The sequence below is a fragment of the Entelurus aequoreus genome, linkage group LG14 (assembly GCF_033978785.1).
Source record: "Entelurus aequoreus isolate RoL-2023_Sb linkage group LG14, RoL_Eaeq_v1.1, whole genome shotgun sequence".
Classification (NCBI taxonomy): Eukaryota; Metazoa; Chordata; class Actinopteri; order Syngnathiformes; family Syngnathidae; genus Entelurus; species Entelurus aequoreus.
Genome location: NC_084744.1, coordinates 34,420,785 through 34,448,609, shown reverse-complemented (window position 1 = coordinate 34,448,609; position 27,825 = coordinate 34,420,785). Strand labels below are relative to the sequence as shown.

Here is a 27,825-nt window from a genome sequence, read left to right as displayed (position 1 = left end):
TACCCTCATTTTTGTTTATTCAAACAGACTGCATGGAACAAAACAAAAATAAGTTGACAATGCATTGTTTTTATTCCTTTATCATTTATTGGAATGTAACATTTTGCTAAATGTACAACATTTAGGATTAAAGAAGAAACTCTAAATGTTATTTTAACTCTGTAGAGTGTGAAACTATATACACCCTTAAAAGGTGTCAGAATGAACTCTGTGGGAGTTGATTGAACACTACAGTTTTTGCCGTGTAGGTCTAGGATCTAAATAGGAGACGGTAGCAAATTCTAATGTGTAGACTGAGAAAGAATAAATGATCTTTGTGACAGCGAGCACAGACTGGAGAGATGTCTGCTAAACCTACGACTTTATAAAGTGTCCTTAGTCTTCTTTTCTGGGACCGGCTCATCCTGGTCCCTCGGAGACTGGTCCCTCGCCAGACTGCTAGAAACAACTTGTAGCAACATTCCCTATTAATTACAAAAATACAAAGAGGAAGTCAAATGGACTGTCAATCAAGTCAGTGCCGTCATTCAGCAGCCCCAAATGAGGGCTGACTCTGCAGTCGGTCTGGGAGATAAAACGATATCGATACATGTTGCGATAGACACGTAATCGTACGCAAAATGCGTTGAATATTTCTTTCTTCTTGGTAGGAAGAAAGCGTAAGTATAGAAGCAGGGTTGTTTGCATGAATAAAGGCACTCGCTCTCTGGTCATTGTGGATCCAAGAAGAAAAGTCACCTGAACAGGATGGCACGTTTTGGATTTTTTTTTCAAAGGGACCAATGCGCACGTACGAGCCAGTCTACCCCTCAACAAGAGGGTAGAGAAAAAGAAGGAACTTATTGACTACAACGTTGTACTTTGGGTCAAACGTCACAAATTGTGTTAAATTCCAAACGGCTGGTTTGGAGGAAGTATGAAGGAAGGCAAGATTGTTTTATAAACATCTCCAGCATGCCTCCTTGCTTCTAGTTCACATGTAGGACTCATGCAGATCCCAAATACAAAAAAAACCCCGCTACCAATAGGTTGCTTTTGCATAATAGGTCCCCTTGAATAAAAACTACGATTATTTGGTCATAACAAGATTATTCCCTTTGAGTCCAGATAAGACACAAATAAATGTAATAAAGAGATGGTGAGCTACTCACCAACCCATGCACGGAGATCCTCAAGGTGGTCTTGCATCAGCTCTTCATGCTCCTGGTCGTTGTCCTTCATTTTCTCCCTGATCTTGTCAAGCTCCTTCAGGTCTTTGTCCACTACAGCCTGGCTCCAATTAATCCAAACCTTCTCCCTACTCTTGCTGCTATTCACCACTTCCCTCGACAGTTCCACCATCTGCCTTGCCTCCTCCTTGGTCTGTTCCAACATGTTCTGGTCCTCAACCAGCGTCTTCTCTATCTGCTTCTTCTGCTCCTCAACTGAAAAGGGATATCTCAAACGTTTTCATTTTTGAAGTTACGTTTTGTTATGTTTGTCTCCGATGGTAGGATCACTTACGTTGCTTCTTCTCCATTCTGAGAAAAGCCATTCTGTAGACCCTTGTCTTTTCATCCTTGGAATCCAACTCATCCTGAATACATTTCTGGTCATCCGGCTCTAATTTGTTCAATACTTGTCGCATGGCCTATAGATAGAAACAAACAATACACGAGAGACGGTATTAGTACGTATCAAAAAGCCAGCATCAATACATGACCTGAAGAATGTGGCGTGTGATGTCACGAGTCTGGCACATCTGGTTATAGTTGCCAATCAGGGTGTTCTATATGCCAGCCTCGCCCTCCAGTCAGGGCTCGAGGATTGTTTCGTGTCACCTTCATGACATGTGTTGCTGTTTGCTTCCTGTGTTTAAAAAACATGTATCTTACCTGCACCTCGTCCACTTGTCCCCTGCAGCTTGGGTTCACAACCACTGCAGGCGTGAAAGTTCGTGACAGAATCCTTGAGGCAGAAAGTGACCTCTCATGGTAGGCAGTCGGCGACAGGGAGTCAACCTTTTGGACTGCACATTTCCTGGAGGACATGAAGGCCAGATTTGTGCAACCCACGGCAAGCTCGTTCCTTCACCCTTAAGCTCGGCCAATACCAGCTCCCAAGCTTTCTGCTTCTTAGTTTCCCAAACACCGAGGCCCGCCTTCTCCTACCCCGAGGCTTCCCAAAGCCTTAGCTTTGCCTGTGCCCTGTGATTTCCAAGACTTTTCAGAGTACAGCCTGTTCCTGTGCTAGTGACTCGTCAGCTCAAAACTCCACTTCATGCTGGTCGGGTTACAGCTCCTTTGGAGCCCACCTCGCTGTCCATACTAGCAGCTGTGCAGTGGAAGACGCACAGCTCTGCTCATCGCCGATGTACCCGTCACGGACGACATCGCCTTCCGTGGCTCTGCTCCGGATGTCATCTCAAGAGGGTTCGCTTCTAGCGACACCGTCACCTCTAGCGGGGCCACAACCTCCACAAAGGCCAACAAAGCTCCCGCTCCGCGTTCGACCTGAACAACAGCCGATGGAGCGCCAAACTAATCGCCCTTCTCGTCGGCCGCGGGGGCGGCTTTTTCATGGGCGCCTTCCACGCCGTCAGCGGCGACACCCAGAACTTAGGTGTAGAATTCAGCAGCTGCTGATGTTTCGTTTTCGCTTACGTCTGCCTCCTCTTCTGCCATAGATATGGCCATTCGTCCGCCTCGTCAGCCACAGCAACGTCTGGCCCCCATGAAGCCCAAAGAGGCAAGGTGGGTCCCCCCTTCACTAGGCTCACCACCCATAGGAGTGGGTATAGAGGTGCAATGTGACCTAGGTGGTAGTCGAATGCAGGATCCTTGACCGTCGGATCCCTGGCTACATATACTAGCTTTTGAGACGTGGACCGTCACCACGCTGGAGCCGGACTCACTTTAATGCAGAGCAAGGGCTCTGGAACCAGTCTTCTGTAGAGGGGCTGGACACTCTTCCACTCTGGCGTTGCAAGCAGTGACAGGCGACGGGTGAAGGTGACAATAAGAGCCTGTACATTTGAGTTCAACCCAGTAAACGAGAGGGTAGCTTCCTTTCACTTCCGGAAGGGGGGCTGGGTCCTATCTGATGTTTGCACTTACGCACTAAACAGTGGTTCAGCGTACCCGCCCTTTTTATACTCACTTAAGTGAGTACTGGAGATAATTCCCTTGTTCTGCTGGGTAAATTAAACTCACATTGGCAACAGTGAAACCTGAGACCTTTTGGCACCAAAAGTTAATCAATCAACACACCTGCTGCTGATAAAAGCCAGCGTGTCCCGAGATCCTGCGCTGGAACGTAGTCTCTGCTTGCAGTAAGCTTCACGTCTCTGGCTCCTCACCTTGTATGCTCGCTCTCAGTGTCCTTCCGCCCTGGTGCTCATTTGTCCTTGTCGTTTCCCTTGTTACCTCAGAATTCCCTCCATCGCCTTGGAAGTGAGCTGTGCGCCTCACTTCCCTGGACCCCCTCTGGGTTCTGACTGCCTCCCTCGATCCCCGACCCCCACTTTGGACACGAACCTCTTGACGCCTCTCTCAGCCTCACGGACCTCCCGCTTGTATCACGGATCCACCTACAAGCCTCGCCCTACTGGACTTGTTGACTTTTCACTCAACACACACTTACAACAACCCCTGGTAATATTCATTGTAACGCTTCACATAGTCCCGCAACATACACAGTAGCATACACACTCCACCGCATCATCTAGCTCACAATATATCTGTTGAGCTTTACCCCTGTTGCTGTGTCGTCTCCGTACAGAACAATCCCACAGGTGAACAGGCTAATTGGGAACAGGTGGGTGCCATGATTGGGTATAAAAGTAGCTTCCATGAAATGCTCAGTCATTCACAAACAAGGACGGGGCGAGGGTCACCACTTTGTCAACAAATGCCTGAGCAAATTGTTTAAGAACAACATTTCTCAAGCAGCTATTGCAAGGAATATAGGGATTTCACCATCTACGCTCCGTAATATCATCAAAAGGTTCAGAGAATGTGGAGAAATCACTGCACGTAAGCCATGATATTACACACCTTGGATCCCTCAGGTGGTACTGCATCAAAAAACCACATCAGTGTGTAAAGGATATCACCACATAGGCTCAGGAACACTTCAGAAAACCACTGTGAGTAACTACAGTTGGTTGCTACATCTGTAAGTGCAAGTTAAAACTCTACTATGTAAAGCCATAGCCATTTATCAACAACACCCAGAAACACTTCGCTGGGCCTGAGCTCATCTAAGATGGACTGATGCAAAGTGGAAAAGTGTTCTGTGGTCTGATGAGTCCACATTTCAAATTGCTTTTGGAAACTGTGGACGTCGTGTCCTCCGGACCAAAGAGGAAAAGAACCATCCGGACGGTTCTAGGTGCAAGGTGTAAATGGCAGCATCTGTGATGGTATGGGGGTGTATTAGTGCCCAAGGCATGGGCAACTTACACATCTGCACCAGACGTGCAATAGTCATGTTGCCAGGTTCTGTGCACGCGTTTTGTGCGAGTGAACCAAGTGAATCAGGGAGTGACTCATAGGCACTGGAGGGAGTAAAAAGAATCAAGTTTACCGTCACTACTGCAGGTTATTAATAATAATAATAATAATAATAATACCTGGGATTTATATAGCGCTTTTCTAAGTACCCAAAGTCGCTTTACATGTAGAACCCATCATTCATTCACACCTGGTGGTGGTAAGCTACTATCATAGCCACAGCTGACCTGGTGTAGACTGACGGAAGCGTGGCTGCAATTTGCGCCTACGGCCCCTCCGACCACCACCCATCATTCATCATTCATTCACCGGTGAGAGTGGCACCGGGGGCAAGGGTGAGGTGTCCTGCCCAAGGACACAACGACAGCGATTATTGGATGGTAAGAGACGGGGAGCGAACATGCAACCCTCAGGTTTCTGGCACGGTTGCTCTACCCACTACGCCATGCCGCCCCTTATTAATATGTTAGCATACCTGACTGACCACCTTGTACTCCCTCTTTGCCGGACTTTGACCTGCCTTCTGTGGTCCACTTTGCATAAGTCCTTCCAACAAGTCAGCCAGTAAGGTGTTTCGGCAGAGCTCCGGCCTGGGGTTGAAAGCCTGTCGACATTGAGGGCACTTGAAGACCCCCGAGTTGCTTTGTTGGTCCCAGCAGAGGCGGATGCAGTCGGAGCAGTAACTATGGCCGCATGGAATGGTCACTGGCTCCTTCAGGACATCCAGGCACACTGAGCAGTTGAACTGGTCTCTGTCCAGGACCACCCCGCCATGAGCCATCCTTCAAAAAGACACAAGAAATGAGATGTGTGAAATTGTTATCGCCGCAAATATGAAAATATTACCGCCATTGGTTTGTGTTGTTCTGGTTTTAAAAGACATGTTCTGACTCGTGACGTCATCCAGCTCCCCCACCTTGTCAAAATCCTCCCAAACGTGTTCCGAACGTCCTGTGTTGGTTTTGTTCTTCTTCTTCTTAGTGTGGTGGATATTCAAGTCGCCAGCACTCCTCGTCCTCCTTTATTTACCTTCTTGTTGCTCTGAATGCCTGAGCTCACGCACCTGTTTCTGTTTGTTAAAGGGGAACGGCACTCTTATTAAGACGTGACCACGGACTGTCAGGTTCAAACACTGATGACATCAATTAAACAGACAATAATAATACCTGGGATTTATATAGCGCTTTTCTAAATACCCAAAGTCGCTTTACACGTGTGGGGGGGGGGGGGGGGGGGGGGGGGATTAAAACAACTTTATTAGGAAAAGAAACTAAGAAAAGAAAAAAGAAAAAAATAATAATAAAGAAACACCAAGGGCAGGGTCAGTTTGGAAAGGCTAATGTGAAGAGGTGAGTTTTTAGGGTGGTTTTGAAGGTAGGGAGGGAGGGGCTTCTCTGATGTGCCTGGGGAGAGCGTTCCAGAGAGAGGGGGCAGCCACGGAGAAGGCCCTGTCGCCTCAGGTTCGGCGCCTGGTCTTGGGGACCTCCAGGAGGCCAGCATCACTAGACCTGAGGGAACGGGACGGAACGTGTGGCTGGAGGAGGTCAGAGAGGTAGGGTGGAGCCAGGTTATGGAGTGCCTTGTAGGTGGTGAGGAGTATTTTAAAGGGGATTCTGTATTGACAGGCAGCCAGTGGAGGTCATGAAGGACAGGTGTGATGTGCTCTCTGGAGCGGGTTCCGGTGAGCAGGCGGGCAGCGGAGTTCTGGACATATTGCAGTTTATTGAGGGTTTTGGGAAGTGATGCCATAGAGGATGCTGTTGCAATAGTCTAGCCGGGATGAGATGAAGGCGTGGATGAGGGTTTCGGCAGCAGAGGGTGTGAGGGAGGGCCGGAGACGGGCAATGTTTCTGAGGTGGAAGAATGCAGTTTTGGTGATGTGGTTTACATGGGGGAGGAATGAGAGGGTAGGGTCGAAGATTACACCTAGATTGCGGATGTGGGTGGAGGTAGTGACAAGGGAGCCGTCGATGTTTAATGAAAAGTCCTGAGTGGAGCGAGTGAGGGAGTCGGGGCCAATTATAATTATTTCAGATTTGTTGCAGTTGAGTTTTAGAAAGTTTTTTTGCATCCAGGTTTTTATGTCTGTGAGGCAGGTGGTAAGGGTGGATTGGGTGGCTGGGGTGATGGTCGTGGTGGAAAGGTATAGTTGTGTGTCGTCGGCATAGCAGTGAAATTGAAGGCCGTGGTGGCGGAGGATCTGACCGAGGGGCAGGAGGTAGATGGTGAAGAGTAGGGGGCCAAGTACTGAGCCTTGGGGGACGCCGTGGGTGACTGGGCAGTGGAGGAGGTGCAGTTGTTGATTGAGATGAATTGCTGACGGTCAGAGAGGTAGGATTTCATCCAGGAGAGGGCAGTGCCGGATAAACCAAGGGAGGAGTGGAGGCGTGATAGGAGGATGGAGTGGTTGATGGTGTCGAAGGCAGCACTGAGGTCGAGGAGAATGAGGATGGAGAGGGAACCAGAGTCGGCGGAGAGGAGGATGTCGTTGGTGACCTTGAGGAGGGCAGTTTCTGTGCTGTGGAGTGAGCGGAAGCCGGATTGGAACGTTTCGTATAGGTTATTGTGGAGAAGGTGGGATTTGATTTGACAAGAAGCAAGGAATCATGCAGAGACAGAGTTCAATTTGGCTCAATGAGGAGAGACGTTTGGGCTGTACTCTAGTTACAGAAACAACCTACGCTCTAAAGTCCTGCCCACGTGCTCCTCTATTTATTTGGGAGGTCCCTGGTTACATCACTGAGGCTGCATCTGAAGGAAGGGGGGTCATCTCAGCAGCCCCAGTTAGACACAATATATGGTAATTCAGAAATGCAAATGTGCTGACACTGTCTCTGCTTTGTCTGCGTCACGGCACTCAATGTTCTGGACACAAACACTGATACGAGACCATGTCCCTTTGCACAGATAGAAAACTACAACTTCAGCACAATTGATAATAACTATAGCAACGGCCTTAAAGCATAAGAGTTGCGTGATAACTTACACATAATTATTCTAACACGGACCTCTTTATTTTTAATTGCCTTCTAAATAGGAAATAAATGCGACAGGAACGTTTCTGAAAACATTTGATATTTACGTATTTTGCCCATTTTAAGCATACGCGGCGTGTTAATTTAAAAAAATCCATCACGACCGCTGATTATTACTCACTGCAGACTTCATGAGAGAACTTAAACATGATAACATCACTTACTCTACAAGGTCTGCGGCCATTAGATTGCAGACGGTTCGGATATCCACTTATTCCAATTTAGATGATATAATCCTCGCCAAGAAATGGGAGGAGGAACCAAGCATCTTTCTTGGGTCTAAATTGGCTGTCAAAGTGTACCAACTTGTCGGTATTGTTGCGTCGACCAGCATTCCTCCAATGGGGAATTCAAATTGCTAGTCTCTCCCAGATTCTTTTTATGGCAATAAGCTGATGTTTATATTCAATCAACAGGCAGTATTTGGTATTTTGTGGTTTATTCTCCAAGCTTAGAAGACAAACCTGAGACCAACCCAGTACACAAGCGTTCCCCAGCCCGGTCCAGATCGGTCTGCCACACATCACGAAAACATTCTGTTCTTCAATCTCTCCCCCCGCCCTCACGGCCGCACAGATGCCCATTGTGTCCGTTATCTCAAGTCGGCCCGAGAAGGGAAGCAGGGAGGACTCCTCTTCTCTGCCTCCTACTTCAAGGCCGTCCACAGTGCAAGCACTTTGTCATGAGACGATCAAAACAATGAAAAGAGTACAAGATGGAACATTAGCTATTTAAAATATGACTATAGAAATATAGAAAGAAGTAACTCTTAATTATGGATAAATGTGGATATATGCATCCGTCAGTATACGTCCTCATCCTTCTACTATCCAGGTAAGACTCATGATTTATGACCTACAATAAAGTTTGACAAGCAAGGAAGCAGCTGATCAGTCGATCATGTCTACATGGGCACGTAGCGTTGTCCCCATACCAATATTTTGGTACCGGTACCACAATATACTTTTCTAAATAAAGAGGACCTCAAAAAATGTCATTGTCTTTATTGCACTATGTGGAGCAGGGTGTGGAAGGGCCGGCCTCGAAGCACAGCTGGCAGGTGATTGGATTAAACAGCTGGGGGTGTCACGGCGGGGTCGCATCTTTATGCGGGGTCGTTCTCCCAGTAAGGCAGACGGACTATTCCGGACAAGGCGTGCAGGTAAAAACATGATTTATTCCTTGAAAATCAAAGAAGCACCAAAAACAGAAAAAACAAGACGGAGGAAAAAGTGCCGATCGCACTGGATGCTAGGGCTAACACTTAGCATAGACTATAGACAGGAATAATCAGGGAACTGTGGCATGAAACTAGCAAAACTTACGTGACGAGAGCATGAAGCAACCAATGACGCCAGGCCGACTGACTGGCAAAGGCAGGCTTAAATAATGCCTCTGATTAGTGCTCGGGTAGCAGGTGAGCGGCCGAACACTAATCAGAGACAGGTGAACATAATTAGCAACCATGGCAACCAAAACAAACTCAGGGAGGTGCACAAACAGTAACTAAAAGGAGTCCAAAACTAACAGAACATAACTAAACAAAACATGATCTAGACCACAGATCATGACAGATTCCCCCCTTAAGGACAGATTCCAGATGTCCGCAAAAAAAGACAAAAACCAAGCAGGGTCAAAAGTCACGCCAAGATTCCACGCCAGACTCGTCGTCTGCTTCCACGCCTGCCACGACGAGGACACGCGCAACTTCCACGCCTGCCACGACGACGCGCCCGCCTCCTCGTCGGTCACGTATGTGGCCATTCCCGGGTCGTCTGCCACGCCAAGTACGCCGACCTCCTCGTCGGCCACGAATGTGGCCATTCCCAAGTGTGCCCACCTCCTCGTCGGCCACGGATGTGGCCGTTCCCGGGTCGTCCACCTTGTCAGGTGCAGCGGCGTTCTACGCGTCGCCGCCACCTAACTCTGCCCCGGTGGATTCGGGGCCACTTGGTCTGGCGACCCACCGCCAAGTCCCCCGCCCATGACTCTTGATCGTTGTTTTGTTTGTACATCTGGGATCTGTCCTTAAGGGGGGGCTCTGTCATGTCTTTTGTTCATGTTTTGGTTGGCTTTGTTCTGTTTGGTTTTTGGACTCTTTTTAGTTCTTGTTTTCACTCCCTTGCTTTGTCACCATGACGACCATTAGTGTCACCTGTTCCACGTTCGGACTCACGCACCTGCTGTTCATCATGTCACGACTACTTCTGATACTCATGCCTGTCATAGTTTATGCTTCATGCCATGCCATGTAAGTTGTGTTTTTTCATGCCACAGTTAGCGAGTTTTGTTTCATGTTCATAGTTTCTGCCGTTGTGCTACTTTATGTTTCTTATCCAAGTTTGTATAACGCACAAGACAAGTTTATTACCCAGCACTTTGTAAATTACAGGAAGTAACCTGAAGCGGGGGCCAACTGGTGGCAGGAAATAGGTTTTTTTTTTAGATTTCAGATTTGATATCCAGATATTGATGAATACATAATATATAATATAGATCCAAGGCAATAGAAATGGAAGAAATAAAAGCAATAACTTACGTTTAGTTTTTTGTACAGGAAGTGGACCAAGGTGAAGGATGGTTCCAAGTTGGATATTCAACAGGTGTTCTGACTCCAACCATAAGACTATTTGGTGAACCGTGCCCGGGATCAGAAGCTTCAAAGTAGCTGCACACAGATGGATATTCACTCCCTCCAGTCCCACAGCAACATTCAGGTCAGACCTGTTTGTCAAACCCTTCAGCGTACTATTTCTGTTTTGTTTTCATGGCGGCCAGACAAATCCAATGTGTCAACATAGTGCGACATCAAGATAGACTCCCGGCCAGACCTATCCCCAGGTTCCTTTTTTTTGGAGGTGGGAGGGGCCTATCCCCAGGTTCCTTTTTTTTTAAGGTGGGAGGGGCCTATCCCCAGGTTCCTTTTTTTTGAAGGTGGGAGGAGCCTATTCCCAGGTTCCTTTTTTTTTTGTAGGTGGGAGGGGCCTATTGCCATGTGCATGCCTTTGGAGGTGGAAGGGGCCTATCCCCGGGTGCATGTTTTTGGAGGTGGGAGGGGGCCTGTCCCCAGGTTCCTTTTTTTTAAGGTGAGAGGGGCCTGTCCCCAGGTTCCTTTTTTTTGGAGGTGGGAGGGGGCCTGTCCCCAGGTTCCTTTTTTTTAAGGTGAGAGGGGCCTGTCCCCAGGTTCCTTTTTTTTGGAGGTGGGAGGGGCCTGGCCCCGGGTGCATGCCTTTGGAGGTGGTAGGGGCCTGGCCCCGGGTGCATGTTTTTGCAGGTGGGAGGGGCCTGGCCCCGGGTGCATGCCTTTGGAGGTGGGAGGGGCCTGGCCCCGGGTGCATGTTTTTGGAGGTGGGAGGGGCCTATCGCCAGGTTCCTTTTCTTTGGAGGTGGGAGGGGCCTATCCCCAGGTGCATGTCTTTGGAGGTGGGAGGGGCCTATCCCCAGGTGCATGTCTTTGGAGGTGGGAGGGGCCTATCCCCAGGTGCATGTCTTTGGAGGGGGCAGGAAGTCGGGGTACCTGAAGGGAACTTAAGCAGTCACGGGGGAGAACATGCAAACTCCACAAAGAAACACGCCCGGGAATCGAACCCAGGACCTTCCTGTTGTGAGAGACAAGCACCATCGTGCGCCTCAGTCGGCGAGGCATGAAAACGAAAGAGAAATGTTTGTTTTGAGTCCCAGCTGAGAAATGGACTAACAGGTCTGACTTGAACGTCCGTTTGAGGACTAAGAGCCTATAGTTCTTTGCTGTGCAGTTCTTTCTGGCATCCTAGTGCAGAACTACGTGTGGGAGTCACTGGAAGCTACCTTCACCTCAGTCCAGGGTTGGATGTGCAACCTGGAACCACCCTCACCTCGGTCTACCTCCTGTAGGAACCCATGTACGTTTCTTGCTTTCATTTATTCCCTTTCTCTTGCCTTAAACCAATAAGATATACTATGTGTTTATTTATCAATATTGACATATCTTCAGGCTGCTAACCCTAGCCTAGTAATGCTAGCTTTTTAGCTAATTATGTATGCTTAGACCTAAAAAACAGGGATTTTGATACTTGTGTCGGGGGGGGGGGGGGGGGGGGGGGTCGCAGCTTGCTGCGGGGTTGTTCTTCCAACGCAAAAACGGCTCCGGACGACAGCGTGAAGGTAGGCTTGGATTTATTTAACATAAATAACTCACTACCATAAATACAACAAAAAAGGCAAGCGTGCCTAAAACACAAATGAAGCTGCTGGTTAGCAGAAGCTAGGACGTGGACTATGAAACTTACTTGGTCAGACAGAGACATGAACCGACCGGAGTGACATAAAGACAATGCAGGCACAACGAGTGATGAACAAAGGTGGGCTTATATAACAGTGACATGATTGGTGACAGGTGTGTGTGAGTCTAAACGTGAAACAGGTGCGTGACATGGCAGGTGAGAACTAATGGGTGACCATGGAAACCAAACAAAACAAGGAAGTGAAACCAGGAACTAAAAAAAGAGTCCAAAAACCAAGCAAAACATGGCCAAACAAAAACATGATTAACACAGACATGACAACTTGGCTCTATCTTGGAAGTATGCTAACTTTTTCTATATTAGCATGCTAATTTTTTACGCAAGCTCTTTAGCTAATTCTCTATGTTTAACCCTAAATATCCACGATTTTGATACTTGGCGCCATCTTGGAAGTAAGCCAACTTTTTCTACGTTAGCATGTTAACGTTAACATGCTAGTGCTTTATGCTAGCTTTTTAGCTAATTATGTATGTTTAAACCTACAAATCAGGGATTTTGATACTTGGCTCTATCTTGGAAGTATGCTAACTTTTTCTGTATTAGCATGCAAATTTTTTACGCTAGCTCTTTAGCTAATTCTCTATGTTTAACCCTAAATATCCACGATTTTGATACTTGGCGCCATCTTGGAAGTAAGCCAACGTTTTCTATGTTAGCATGTTAATGTTAACATGCTAGTGTTTTATGCTAGCTTTTTAGCTAATGATATATGTTTAAACCTAAAAATCAGGGATTTTGATACTTGGCTGCATCTTGGAAGTATGCTAACTTTTTCTATATTAGCATGCTAATGTTAGCATGTTCATTTTTTTACGCTAACTCTTTCGCTAATTCTCTATGTTTAAACCAAAAAAACAGGGATTTTGATACTTGGCTGCATCTTGGAAGTATGCTAACTTTTTCTATATTAGCATGCTAATGTTAGCATGTTCATTTTTTTACGCTAACTCTTTCGCTAATTCTCTATGTTTAAACCAAAAAAACAGGGATTTTGATACTTGGCTGCATCTTGGAAGTATGCTACCTTTTTCTACATTAGCATGCTAACGTTAACATATTATTTTTTTATGCTAACTCTTTAGCTAATTCTCTATGTTTAACCCTAAATATCAACAATTTTGATACTTGGCGCCATCTTGGAAGTAAGCCAATTTTTTTCTAACTTTTCCCTAAATTCCTTGCAATAGCTGCTTGAGAAATGTTGTTCTTAAACAATTTGCTCAGGCATTTGTTGACAAAGTGGTGACCCTCGCCCCGTCCTTGTTTGTGAATGACTGAGCATTTCATGGAAGCTGCTTTTATAGCCAATCATGGCACCCACCTGTTCCCAATTAGCCTGTTCACCTGTGGGATGTTCCAAATAAGTCTTTGATGAGCATTCCTCAACTTTCTCACTCTTTTTTGCCACTTGTGCCAGCTTTTTTGGAACATGTTGCAGGCATCAAATTCCAAATGAGCTAATATTTGCAAAAAACAACAAAGTTTACCAGTTTGAACGTTAATTATCTTGTCTTTGCTGTCTATTCAATTGAAAGGGATGTTTTTATTTACCATCTACACAACGTGGCAACTTCACTGCTTTTGGAGTTTGTACAGAGGGCACAAGACCTGGGGCTTTTTTGTTGTTGACATTGGGCTTATAAAAGTGAAACAACAGAGCATAGCATAGGACTTGTGGCAACAGAGAACAACAATGAATGAATGAGGCGTGCCCCGGTTGCCAACCAGGTAGCAGGTGTGGATGCCTGTGCAAGGAAGGGCACGGGAGAGCACCTAAAATACCACACAACGGTAAAGAGCCGACATGAGTCCAAGACCGTCACCAGAGTGTGACACTGGCTGATGTCACTAGTCAGAAAATATATTGAACCTGACAATCATACCGTCACAAACCAATATCCATCCATCCATCCATCCATTTTCTTCCGCTTATCCGAGGTCAGGTCGCGAGGGCAGCAGCCTAAGCAGAGAAGCCACTTGGTCCAGCTCCTCCCGGGGGATCCCGAGGCGTTCCCAGGCCAGCCGAGAGAGATAGTCTTCCCAACGTGTCCTGGGTCTTCCCCGTGGCCTCCTACCAGTCGGACGTGCCCTAAACACCCCCCTAGGGAGGCGTTCGGGTGGCATCCTGAGCAGATGCCCGGACCACCTCATCTGGCTCCTCTCCATGTGGAGGCGCAGCGGCTTTACTTTGAGTTCCTCCCGGATGGCAGAGCTTCTCACCCTATCTCTAAGGGAGAGACCCGCCACCCGGCGGAGGAAACTCATTTGGGCCGCTTGTACCCGTGATCTTGTCCTTTCGGTCATAACCCAAAGCTCATGACCATAGGTGAGGATGGGAACGTAGATCCTGTACCCATGATCTTGTCCTTTCGGTCATAACCCAAAGCTCATGACCATAGGTGAGGATGGGAACGTAGATCCTGTACCCATGATCTTGTCCTTTCGGTCATAACCCAAAGCTCATGACCATAGGTGAGGATGGGAACGTAGATCCTGTACCCATGATCTTGTCCTTTCGGTCATAACCCAGAGCTCATGACCATAGGTGAGGATGGGAACGCAGATCGACCGGTAAATTGAGAGCTTTGCCTTCCGGCTCAGCTCCTTCTTCACCACAACGGATCGATACAGCGTCGGCATTACTGAAGACGCCGCACCGATCCGTAGTGTTTTCATAACGGGGGCCAACCTGACACAGATCTTTACTTGCGTCTTTTTGAAGGATGGCTCATGGCGGGGTGGTCCTGGACAGAGACCGGTTCAACTGCTCGGTGTGCCTGGATGTCCTGAAGGAGCCGGTGACCATTCCATGCGGCCATAGTTACTGCTCCCACTGCATCCGCAGCTACTGGGACGGAGATGACCACTCGGAGGTCTTCAAGTGCCCTCAATGTCCGCGGACTTTCAACCGCAGGCCGGCGCTCTGCCGAAACACCTTACTGGCTGACTTGTTGGAAAGATTCCAGCAAAGTGGACACCTGAAGGCGTTGTCGGGTCAAAGTCTGGCGAAGAGGAAGGACAGGGCGATCAGTCAGGTATGCTAACATATTAATAACCTTTTGACTCACTCCAGTACCCATGAGTCACTCCCTGTAGTGAATCGATTCACTTGATTCACAAAGTGTGTGCACACTCAATAAGATCACTTCTTACATTGAGAAGCGGCAGATCAATTGGTCTAAAAGGGGGTCTATTTAAAGTCCAGAGTATACAAATGAGTTGTAAGATGGGACTTAAATGCTTCTACTGAGGTAGCATCTCTAACTGTTACCGCTAGAACATTCCAGAGTACTGGAGCCCTAATAGAAAACGCTCTTTTGGGCTCTGGGAGTCACTAATAAGCCGGAGTTCTTAGAACACAGATTTCTGTCCGGGACATATGGTACGATACAATCAGCAAGATAGGATGGCGCTAGGCCGTGTAGTATTTTATACGTAAGTAGTAATACCTTAAAGTCACATAAAGTGCACAGGAAGAAGGCAACACCGTGGGACGGCCCGCCGGAGACGAAGAAGAAGGCGACGCCGTGTGACGGCCCGCCGGAGACGAAGAAAAAGGCGACGCCGTGTGATGGCCCGCCTGAGACGAAGAAGAAGGCGACGCCGTGTGATGGCCCGCCGGAGACGAAGAAGAAGGCGACGCCGTGTGAAGGCCCGCCGGAGACGAAGAAGAAGGCGACGCCGTGTGACGGCCCGCCTGAGACGAAGAAGAAGGCGACGCCGTGTGATGGCCCGCCGGAGACGAAGAAGAAGGCGACGCCGTGTGACGGCCCGCCGGAGACGAAGAAGAAGGCGACGCCGTGTGACGGCCCGCCGGAGACGAAGAAGAAGGCGACGCCGTGTGACGGCCCGCCGGAGACGAAGAAGAAGGCGACGCCGTGTGATGGCCCGCCGGAGACGAAGAAGAAGGCGACGCCGTGTGATGGCCCGCCGGAGACGAAGAAGAAGGCGACGCCGTGTGATGGCCCGCCGGAGACGAAGAAGAAGGCGACGCCGTGTGATGGCCCGCCGGAGACGAAGAAGAAGGCGACGCCGTGTGACGGCCCGCCTGAGACGAAGAAGATGGCAACGCCGTGGGAGGAGCTGCTGAAGATGACGTCGTCGTGGGAGGAGCCGCTGAAGACGATGTTGTCGTGGGAGGAGCCAGAAAATCAGGCGGCTTGTCTGGAGGGGTGTCCCGAGCCAGAGCAGCAGGGGCCTGGGCTGTCGGCGTCTGAGGTGGCCTCACTGGGAGAGTTGAGAGCTGTGCTTCCCCTGTCGCACAGCTGACCTTAGCCTGTCCCCCCTCAAGGGACGGATCCCAGATGTTCCCAAAGAGGCCAACACCCGACAGGGATGGGTGGGAGGGAGCTTGAAACGAGGCAAACCATTTCTTTCATTCGGCCATCAGTGTCAAAATCTTGTCAAGCCTCTCTGCCCTTGAAATCTCCGCGGGGTTCGTATTTGGCTCGATGATTCTGTCAGGGACTGCTGTCGGTCTTGAACCCCGAGATGCAGAGACGGCAGGTGTAGCACAGGAAAACAAATAGTGCAACTGGTAAGTGCACATGCAGGGAAAACAGGAACCAGGAAACAGGCAACAGCCAACAGGAACCAGGGACCCCCCCGGGTGACCGGCACATTGGACGTCACGTGGATCTAGCATAATATTGTGAGAGTCCAGTCCATAGTGGATCTAACATAATAGTGAGAGTCCAGTCCATAGTGGATCTAACATAATAGTGAGAGTCCAGTCCATAGTGGATCTAACATAATAGTGAGAGTCCAGTCCATAGTGGATCTAACATAATAGTGAGAGTCCAGTCCATAGTGGATCTAACATAATAGTGTGAGAGTCCAGTCCATAGTGGATCTAACATAATAGTGAGGGTCCAGTCCATAGTGGAGCTAACATAATAGTGTGGGAGTCCAGTCCATAGTGGATCTAACATAATAGTGAGAGTCCAGTCCATAGTGGATCTAACATAATAGTGTGTGAGTCCAGTCCATAGTGGATCTAACATAATAGTGAGAGTCCAGTCCATAGTGGATCTAACATAATAGTGTGAGAGTCCAGTCCATAGTGGATCTAACATAATAGTGAGAGAGTCCAGTCCATAGTGGATCTAACATAATAGTGTGAGAGTCCAGTCCATAGTGGATCTAAGCTAAGTTAGCTAAGTTAGCTTCGATGGCGTCGTTAGCAACAGCATTGCTAGGTTTCGCCAGGCGGGACAGCATTAACCGTGTGGTTACAGGTCCAGAGTTTGGTAGTATTGTTGATCTGCTGTCTATCCTTCCAGTCAGAGGCTTATTTCTTTTGTTTCAATCAATCAATCAATCAATGTTTATTTATATAGCCCTAAATCACAAAAGTCTCAAAGGGCTACACAAGCCACAAAGACATCCTCGGCACAGAGCCCACACAAGGGACGTCGATGTGAATGACTATGAGAAACCTTGGGGAGGATCGCATCTGTGGGTAACCCCCCCTCTAAGTACAGTCTCTAGTGGATCTAACATAACAGTGAGAGTCCAGTCCATAGTGGATCTAACACAACAGAGTGAGAGTCCAGTCCATAGTGGATCTAACATAATAGTGAGAGTCCAGTCCATAGTGGATCTAACATAATAGTGTGAGAGTCCAGTCCATAGTGGATCTAACATAATAGTGAGAGTCCAGTCCAAAGTGGATCTAACATAATAGTGTGAGAGTCCAGTCCATAGTGGATCTAACATAATAGTGAGAGTCCAGTCCATAGTGGATCTAACATAATAGTGTGAGAGTCCAGTCCATAGTGGATCTAACATAATAGTGAGAGTCCAGTCCAAAGTGGATCTAACATAATAGTGTGAGAGTCCAGTCCATAGTGGATCTAACATAATAGTGAGAGTCCAGTCCATAGTGGATCTAACATAATAGTGAGAGTCCAGTCCATAGTGGATCTAACATAATAGTGAGAGTCCAGTCCATAGTGGATCTAACATAATAGTGAGAGTCCAGTCCATAGTGGATCTAACATAATAGTGTGGGAGTCCAGTCCATAGTGGATCTAACATAATAGTGAGAGTCCAGTCCAAAGTGGATCTAACATAATAGTGTGAGAGTCCAGTCCATAGTGGATCTAACATAATAGTGAGAGTCCAGTCCATAGTGGATCTAACATAATAGTGTGAGAGTCCAGTCCATAGTGGATCTAACATAATAGTGAGAGTCCAGTCCATAGTGTATCTAACATAATAGTGAGAGTCCAGTCCATAGTGGATCTAACATAATAGTGAGAGTCCAGTCCATAGTGGATCTAACATAATAGTGAGAGTCCAGTCCATAGTGTATCTAACATAATAGTGAGAGTCCAGTCCATAGTGGATCTAACATAATAGTGAGAGTCCAGTCCATAGTGGATCTAACATAATAGTGAGAGTCCAGTCCATGGTGTATCTAACATAATAGTGAGAGTCCAGTCCATAGTGGATCTAACATAATAGTGAGAGTCCAGTCCATAGTGGATCTAACATAATAGTGTGAGAGTCCAGTCCATAGTGGATCTAACATAATAGTGAGGGTCCAGTCCATAGTGGATCTAACATAATAGTGTGTGAGTCCAGTCCATAGTGGATCTAACATAATAGTGAGAGTCCAGTCCATAGTGGATCTAACATAATAGTGAGAGTCCAGTCCATAGTGGATCTAACATAATAGTGAGAGTCCAGTCCATAGTGGATCTAACATAATAGTGAGAGTCCAGTCCATAGTGGATCAAACATAATAGTGTGAGAGTCCAGTCCATAGTGGATCTAACATAATAGTGAGAGTCCAGTCCAAAGTGGATCTAACATAATAGTGTGAGAGTCCAGTCCATAGTGGATCTAACATAATAGTGAGAGTCCAGTCCATAGTGGATCTAACATAATAGTGAGAGTCCAGTCCATAGTGGATCTAACATAATAGTGAGAGTCCAGTCCATAGTGGATCTAACATAATAGTGAGAGTCCAGTCCATAGTGGATCTAACATAATAGTGTGAGAGTCCAGTCCATAGTGGATCTAACATAATAGTGAGAGTCCAGTCCAAAGTGGATCTAACATAATAGTGTGAGAGTCCAGTCCATAGTGGATCTAACATAATAGTGAGAGTCCAGTCCATAGTGGATCTAACATAATAGTGAGAGTCCAGTCCATAGTGGATCTAACATAATAGTGAGAGTCCAGTCCATAGTGGATCTAACATAATAGTGTGAGAGTCCAGTCCATAGTGGATCTAACATAATAGTGAGGGTCCAGTCCATAGTGGAGCTAACATAATAGTGTGGGAGTCCAGTCCATAGTGGATCTAACATAATAGTGAGAGTCCAGTCCATAGTGGATCTAACATAATAGTGTGTGAGTCCAGTCCATAGTGGATCTAACATAATAGTGAGAGTCCAGTCCATAGTGGATCTAACATAATAGTGAGAGTCCAGTCCATAGTGGATCTAACATAATAGTGTGAGAGTCCAGTCCATAGTGGATCTAACATAATAATGAGAGAGTCCAGTCCATAGTGGATCTAACATAATAGTGTGAGAGTCCAGTCCATAGTGGATCTAAGCTAAGTTAGCTAAGTTAGCTTTGATGGCGTCGTTAGCAACAGCATTGCTAGGTTTCGCCAGGCGGGACAGCATTAACCGTGTGGTTACAGGTCCAGAGTTTGGTAGTATTGTTGATCTGCTGTCTATCCTTCCAGTCAGAGGCTTATTTCTTTTGTTTCAATCAATCAATCAATCAATGTTTATTTATATAGCCCTAAATCACAAAAGTCTCAAAGGGCTGCACAAGCCACAAAGACATCCTCGGCACAGAGCCCACACAAGGGACGTCGATGTGAATGACTATGAGAAACCTTGGGGAGGATCGCATCTGTGGGTAACCCCCCCTCTAAGTACAGTCTCTAGTGGATCTAACATAACAGTGAGAGTCCAGTCCATAGTGGATCTAACACAACAGAGTGAGAGTCCAGTCCATAGTGGATCTAACATAATAGTGAGAGTCCAGTCCATAGTGGATCTAACATAATAGTGAGAGTCCAGTCCATAGTGGATCTAACATAATAGTGTGAGAGTCCAGTCCATAGTGGATCTAACATAATAGTGAGAGTCCAGTCCAAAGTAGATCTAACATAATAGTGTGAGAGTCCAGTCCATAGTGGATCTAACATAATAGTGAGAGTCCAGTCCATAGTGGATCTAACATAATAGTGTGAGAGTCCAGTCCATAGTGGATCTAACATAATAGTGAGAGTCCAGTCCAAAGTGGAGCTAACATAATAGTGTGAGAGTCCAGTCCATAGTGGATCTAACATAATAGTGAGAGTCCAGTCCATAGTGGATCTAACATAATAGTGAGAGTCCAGTCCATAGTGGATCTAACATAATAGTGAGAGTCCAGTCCATAGTGGATCTAACATAATAGTGAGAGTCCAGTCCATAGTGGATCTAACATAATTGTGAGAGTCCAGTCCATAGTGGATCTAACATAATAGTGTGAGAGTCCAGTCCATAGTGGATCTAACATAATAGTGAGGGTCCAGTCCATAGTGGAGCTAACATAATAGTGTGGGAGTCCAGTCCATAGTGGATCTAACATAATAGTGTGGGAGTCCAGTCCATAGTGGATCTAACATAATAGTGTGTGAGTCCAGTCCATAGTGGATCTAACATAATAGTGAGAGTCCAGTCCATAGTGGATCTAACATAATAGTGTGAGAGTCCAGTCCATAGTGGATCTAACATAATAGTGAGAGAGTCCAGTCCATAGTGGATCTAACATAATAGTGTGAGAGTCCAGTCCATAGTGGATCTAACATAATAGTGAGAGTCCAGTCCATAGTGGATCTAACATAATAGTGAGAGTCCAGTCCATAGTGGATCTAACATAATAGTGTGAGAGTCCAGTCCATAGTGGATCTAACATAATAGTGCGAGTCCAGTCCATAGTGTGTCTAACATAATAGTGAGAGTCCAGTCCATAGTGGATCTAACATAATAGTGAGAGTCCAGTCCATAGTGGATCTAACATAATAGTGAGAGTCCAGTCCATAGTGGATCTAACATAATAGTGAGAGTCCAGTCCATAGTGTATCTAACATAATAGTGAGAGTCCAGTCCATAGTGGATCTAACATAATAGTGAGAGTCCAGTCCATAGTGGATCAAACATAATAGTGAGAGTCCAGTCCATAGTGGATCTAACATAATAGTGAGAGTCCAGTCCATAGTGGATCTAACATAATAGTGAGAGTCCAGTCCATAGTGGATCTAACATAATAGTGTGAGAGTCCACTCCATAGTGGATCTAACATAATAGTGCGAGTCCAGTCCATAGTGTGTCTAACATAATAGTGAGAGTCCAGTCCATAGTGGATCTAACATAATAGTGAGAGTCCAGTCCATAGTGGATCCAACATAATAGTGAGAGTCCAGTCCATAGTGGATCTAACATAATAGTGAGAGTCCAGTCCATAGTGTATCTAACATAATAGTGAGAGTCCAGTCCATAGTGGATCTAACATAATAGTGAGAGTCCAGTCCATAGTGGATCTAACATAATAGTGTGAGAGTCCAGTCCATAGTGGATCTAACATAATAGTGAGGGTCCAGTCCATAGTGGATCTAACATAATAGTGTGTGAGTCCAGTCCATAGTGGATCTAACATAATAGTGAGAGTCCAGTCCATAGTGGATCTAACATAATAGTGAGAGTCCAGTCCATAGTGGATCTAACATAATAGTGAGAGTCCAGTCCATAGTGTATCTAACATAATAGTGAGAGTCCAGTCCATAGTGGATCTAACATAATAGTGAGAGTCCAGTCCATAGTGGATCTAACATAATAGTGAGAGTCCAGTCCATAGTGGATCTAACATAATAGTGAGAGTCCAGTCCATAGTGGATCTAACATAATAGTGTGAGAGTCCAGTCCATAGTGGATCTAACATAATAGTGAGAGTCCAGTCCAAAGTGGATCTAACATAATAGTGTGAGAGTCCAGTCCATAGTGGATCTAACATAATAGTGAGAGTCCAGTCCAAAGTGGATCTAACATAATAGTGTGAGAGTCCAGTCCATAGTGGATCTAACATAATAGTAAAAGTCCAGTCCAAAGTGGATCTAACATAATAGTGTGAGAGTCCAGTCCATAGTGGATCTAACATAATAGTGAGAGTCCAGTCCAAAGTGGATCTAACATAATAGTGTGAGAGTCCAGTCCATAGTGGATCTAAAATAATAGTGAAGGTCCAGTCCATAGTGGAGCTAACATAATAGTGTGGGAGTCCAGTCCATAGTGGATCTAACATAATAGTGAGAGTCCAGTCCATAGTGGATCTAACATAATAGTGTGTGAGTCCAGTCCATAGTGGATCTAACATAATAGTGAGAGTCCAGTCCATAGTGGATCTAACATAATAGTGAGAGTCCAGTCCATAGTGGATCTAACATAATAGTGAGAGTCCAGTCCATAGTGGATCCAACATAATAGTGAGAGTCCAGTCCATAGTGGGGCCAGCAGGAGTACTGAGGTAGTCTAAGTCTCTGAGTCTATTTGTTGTGTATTTGACTTTCTATGAACAGGTGATGCGACAACTGTTGGATAAATTAAACCCGGATGAGCAGAAACTTGTCCAGGATGAGTTGGATTCCCAGGATAAAAAGATGAGGGTGTACAGAATGGCTTTTCTGGTGCTCGATAAGAAGCAACGTGAGTCCTCCTACCATCTGGCAACAAATGAACAAAACTTCCAAAATGAAAATGTTTGAGAAATCTCTTTCCAGTGGAGGAGCAGAAGACGCAGATGGAGAAACAGACGATGAGAGACCTGAACAAGTTGGACAAGACCAAGAAGGAGACACGGGACCATGTGGAAGAGTGCGAGGAGAAGTTGAGGACGCGAGAAAGGGAGGCGAAGGAGATGGTCGACAGCAGCCAGGCTAGAGTGGACAGCACCCAGGAGAAACTGGGCCAGATCGTGAAGAAGTTGAAGGACAACGAGCAGGAGTATGAAGAGCTGAGGCAAGAACGCCTTGAGGTGCTCCGAGCGTGGGTTGGTAAGTGACTCACCGTCTATTGCACAATCTCTGACCATTCAGCTCAGCATCCATGTATGTACCCTAAGTACATGTTCTGGGCGATACGGCTGAAAACTGGATCACCATATCAGTGTTTTACATCGGTCGATATCGATGATTATCGATATTTTTTGAAAGTTCCTTACACTGGAACTAAGGGGCCAAGCCCAAATCCTGAAAAACAACCCCACACCATAATTCATCCTCCACCAAATGTCACACTCGGCACAATGTAGCGTTCTGCCGGCAACCTCCAAACCCAGACTGGTCCATCAGATGGAAAAGTGTGACTCATCAGTCCAGAGAAGGCGTCTCCACTGCTCTAGAGTCCAGTGGTGATGTCCTTTACACCACTGCATCCCACGCTTTGCATTGGACTTGGTGATGTATGGCTTGGATGCAGCTGCACGGCCATGGAAACCCATTCCACGAAGCTCTCTGTGTGCTGTACGTGGGCTAATTGGAAGGTGACATGAAGTTTGGAGCTCTGTAGCAAATGACTGTGCAGAAAGTCTTTGCACTATGCTGACCTCTCTGTCACTATACGTGGCCTACCACTTGGTTGCTGTTGTTCCCAAACTCTTCACTTTTCTTATAATAAAGTTGACTTTGGAATATTTCACGACTGGACTTGTTGCACAGGTGGCATCCTATGAGAGCGGCCCATTCTTGCACAAATGTTTGTAGAAACAGTCTCCCTGTGCTCGATTTGATACACCGGGCCAAGTGATTAGGACACCTGATTCTCATCATTTGGATGGGTGGCCAAATACCAACCCCGCTTCCATCCGTGAAGGCACCATTAATGCTGAAAGGTACATACAGGTTTTGGAACAACATATGCTGCCATCTAAGCGCCGTCTTTTTCATGGACGCCCTTGCTTAGTGGACCAGCTCTATACTCTGGGCAGGGTCCTTGAGGGTGCATGGGAGCTTGCCCAACCAGTCTACATGTGTTCTGTGGACTTGGAGAAGGCATTGGACCGTGTCCCTCGGGAAGTCCAGTGGGGAGTGCTCAGAGAGTATGGGGTATCGGACTGTCTGATTGTGGCGGTCCGCTCCCTGTATGATCAGTGTCAGAGCTTGGTCCGCATTGCCGGCAGTAAGTCGGACACGTTTCCAGTGAGGGTTGGACTCCGCCTAGGCTGACCTTTGTCACCCATTCTGTTCTGAACTTTTATGGACGGAATTTCTAGGCCCAGTCAAGGCGTTGAGGGGATCTGGTTTGGTGGCTGCAGGATTAGGTCTCTGCTTTTTGCAGATGATGTGGTCCTGATGGCTTCATCTGGCCAGGATCTTCAGCTCTCACTGGATCGGTTCGCAGCCGAGTGTGAAGCGACTGGGATGAGAATCAGCACCTCCAAGTCCGAGTCCATGGTTCTCGCCCGGAAAAAGGGTGGAGTGCCATCTCCGGGTTGCGGAGGAGACCCTGCCCCAAGTGGAGGAGTTCAAGTACCTCGGAGTCTTGTTCACGAGTGAGGGAAGAGTGGATTGTAAGATCGACAGGCGGATCGGTGCGGCATCTTCAGTAATGCGGACGCTGTATCGATCCGTTGTGGTGAAGAAGGAGCTGAGCCGGAAGGCAAAGCTCTCAATTTACCGGTCGATCTACGTTCCCATCCTCACCTATGCTCATGAGCTTTGGGTTATGACCGAAAGGACAAGATCACGGGTACAAGCGGCCCAAATGAGTTTCCTCCACCGGGTGGCGGGTCTCTCCCTTAGAGATAGGGTGAGAAGCTCTGTCATCCGGGGGGGAGATCAAAGTAAAGCCGCTGCTCCTCCACATGGAGAGGAGCCAGATGAGGTGGTTCGGGCATCTGGTCAGGATGCCCACCCGAACGCCTCCCTAGGGAGGTGTTTAGGGCACGTCCGACCGGTAGGAGGCCACGGGGAAGACCCAGGACCCAGCTGGCCTGGGAACGCCTCGGGATCCCCCGGGAAGAGCTGGACCAAGTGGCTGGGGAGAGGGAAGTCTGGGTTTCCCTGCTGCCCCCGCAACCCCCCACCTCAGATAAGCGGTAGAAGATGGATGGATGGATGGATGTTAACTTCTTCTGATCATTAAGGCAGAAAGGAATTGTCAACACAGGCATGGAAAACCCTCTACACAAAATAGTCAAATCCCGTTGAACAATAAAGTCTTCAAATGACGGTACACCAATAAGGAACATGTAAGAAATGCCTTATAAAGTGTAATAAAATAGTGCAAATGAGATAAACCTGAGAAGAAGTATTTCCTGCAGGTTCAGTGGCAGGAAGTTACGGCTGTGTAACATGAATTTGGTCTGTTATTCTTACTGAACTATGGAAAGGAACTTAAGTAATTATTTGGACTTTATTGGACCAAATTACTATTATTTCATTTGTTATATTTTACAATCCTGGACTTGAGTCCCTACATGTTGTTTTTGTACACCCGAATAGGCAACAGTCCACATTGGTCTGACTACGGTCCCTGAGGAAAAATCCCAAAAAACTAACTTTTCCTCTTTAAAGGACAATTTCTTCACTTTGACTTCCTCTTTGTATTTTTGTAATGAATAGGAAGTTCCATGCCACACTGTTCCTACGAGCTTGGAGAGGGCGAGGCCCTGAGGGACGAGGGTCTGAAGGACGATGCCGAGCCGGTGCCAGCAAAGAAGACTAAGGACACTTTATAAAGTCGTAGGTTTATCTCTCCAGTCTGCGCTCGCTGGCCCAAAGCTCATTTATTCTCTCTCAGTGTACACATTGAAATTTGCTACCGTCTAATTTCCATTTTTTTAGATCCTAGACCTGCACGGCAAAAAACTGTAGTGTCGAATCAACTCCCGCAGAGTTCATTCTGACACCTTTTTAAAGGTTTATACAGTTCCACACTCTACAGAGTTAACTATTCAACACTATGCCAGAGTTCCTTCTTTGAATCATCAAACTGGTTTGAACGATCACTAAGTCAGGTAATACTTTATCTTGCTTGTGTTTGAGCTCACAAATATACAGTTCTGCATCACGATATGTCCTAAAGTAGTCAAGCTTGTTATTGTGACAGGAAGTAGGGTTCCCAGGTGACCGGTGTTGCGTCGGACCAGACTTCCCTCCCAGGGAAGTAAAGTTACTGGTCAATCCCAAGTTCTTTCAGATGACATATATGCAGAGTAAGAAGGACCATCAAGACAGAATTGGAATATTATCAAGTTTTACTGAAACTTTCAGGAGAACCACCTAGACCAGGGGTCACCAACCTTTTTGAAACCAAGAGCTACTTCTTGGGTACTGATTAATGCGAAGGGCTACCAGTTTGATACACACTTAAATAAATTGCCAAAAATAGCCAATTTGCTCAATTTACCTTTAACTCTATGTTATTATTCATAATTAATGATATTTACACTTAATTGAACGGTTTAAAAGAGGAGAAAACACGAAAAAAAATGACAATTAAATTTTGAAACATAGTTTATCTTCAATTTCGACTCTTTAAAATTCAAAATTCAACCGAAAAAAAGAAGAGAAAAACTAGCTAATTCGAATCTTTTTGAAAAAAATAAAAAAATAATTAATGGAACATCATTAGTAATTTTTCCTGATTAAGATTAATTTTAGAATTTTGATGACATGTTTTAAATAGGTTAAAATCCAATCTACACTTTGTTAGAATATATAACAAATTGGACCAAGCTAGACAAATCATTATTTCTTCTAGATTTTCCAGAAACATTTTTTTAAAAGAAATTCAATAGACTTTGAAATAAGATTAAAATTTGATTCTACAGATTTTCTAGATTTGCCAGAATATTTTTTTAAAATTTTAATCATAATAAGTTTGAAGAAATATTTCACAAATATTCTTCACATCAGTGTGTGAATGTGTGTGTGAATGGGTAAATGTGGAAATACTGTCAAAGCGCTTTGAGTACCTTGAAGGTAGAAAAGCGCTATACAAGTACAACCCATTTATCATTTATTTCGTCGAAAAAACAGAAGCTAAAATGAAGAATTAAATTAAAATGTATTTATTATTCTTTACAATAAAAAAAAATTAAAATTACTTGAACATTGATTTAAATTGTCAGGAAAGAAGAGGAAGGAATTTAAAAGGTAAAAAGGTATATGTGTTTAAAAATCCTAAAATCATTTTTAAGTGTATTTTTTCTCTAAAATTGTCTTTCTGAAAGTTATAAGAAGCAAAGTAAAAAAATTAATGAATTTATTTAAACAAGTGAAGACCAAGTCTTTAAAATATTTTCTTGGATTTTCAAATTCAATTTGAGTTTTGTCTCTCTTAGAATTAAAAATGTCGGGCAAAGCTAGACCAGCTTGCTAGTAAATAAATAAAATTTAAAAAATAGAGGCTGCTATTTGAACTATTTTTAGAACAGGCCAGCGGGCTACTCATCTGGTCCTTACGGGCTACCTGGTGCCCGCGGGCACCGCGTTGGTGACACCTGACCTAGACCAATACATTCATACCGGCTTCCTAAGTTGTTCTAACATTCAAACAGGAAGAGAAAACTTCTTGAGTAGCAAACAGCCCCCACCCTCTCCAGGAAGGAATACAGGCTCATTGTTCTACTACAGATAAGATGTAAGGGAGTACTCCAACTCCTACATTCCAAGTCTTCAAGGTAACACACACAGTTCACTTGCGGGCATAAAATGGAGAAATAGAAAGAGTACAAATAGAAAAACACTAGCTGCTTCAAACATGACTATGAGTACAGAAAGAAGTCTTAAACATGTCTGCTTTCTCCACACCGGTCAGGCTCGTTAGACATCGGGAATCTCAGTGAGATTGTTCTCGTTTTGATGATATCGGTTTACTTGGTAAGACTTTTTGTGTTATAAATCAGATACTAGGTGACTTGTTTTCCCGTGATACTGCTACTTCAGAAAGTGGACTTTACAGGTGTCAAACTGATATCATTGATGGAAATAAAGTTGAACAA

At 45.8% G+C, this 27,825-nt stretch overlaps 2 protein-coding genes across 5 annotated transcripts; one reads left to right on the top strand and one right to left on the bottom strand.

Annotated features, from left to right (window-relative positions):
• Positions 1-96: 96 nt before the first annotated feature.
• On the bottom strand, positions 97-10,336 carry LOC133664802 (E3 ubiquitin-protein ligase TRIM17-like). 4 transcript variants are annotated; one of them, XM_062069720.1, is made up of 6 exons: positions 10,068-10,336; positions 5,410-5,562; positions 4,969-5,275; positions 1,504-1,630; positions 1,152-1,424; positions 97-464 (listed from the first exon to the last, which is right to left on the bottom strand). In XM_062069720.1, the coding sequence occupies exons 3-6, from the start codon at positions 5,272-5,274 to the stop codon at positions 439-441; spliced, it is 732 nt and encodes a 243-aa protein (XP_061925704.1). In that variant the 5' UTR covers position 5,275; positions 5,410-5,562; positions 10,068-10,336; the 3' UTR covers positions 97-438. The 4 variants fall into 4 exon arrangements, with proteins under 4 accessions (XP_061925704.1, XP_061925705.1, XP_061925706.1 ...); XM_062069721.1 differs by lacking the exon at positions 10,068-10,336 and adding an exon at positions 7,693-8,307; XM_062069722.1 differs by lacking the exon at positions 5,410-5,562.
• Positions 10,156-27,825, top strand: LOC133664800 (E3 ubiquitin-protein ligase TRIM58-like). Its single transcript, XM_062069716.1, has 6 exons — positions 10,156-10,245; positions 11,284-11,409; positions 14,534-14,846; positions 22,400-22,526; positions 22,601-22,873; positions 25,442-27,825. Coding segments are annotated over exons 2-6 (831 nt in total). The 5' UTR covers positions 10,156-10,245; positions 11,284-11,407; the 3' UTR covers positions 25,558-27,825.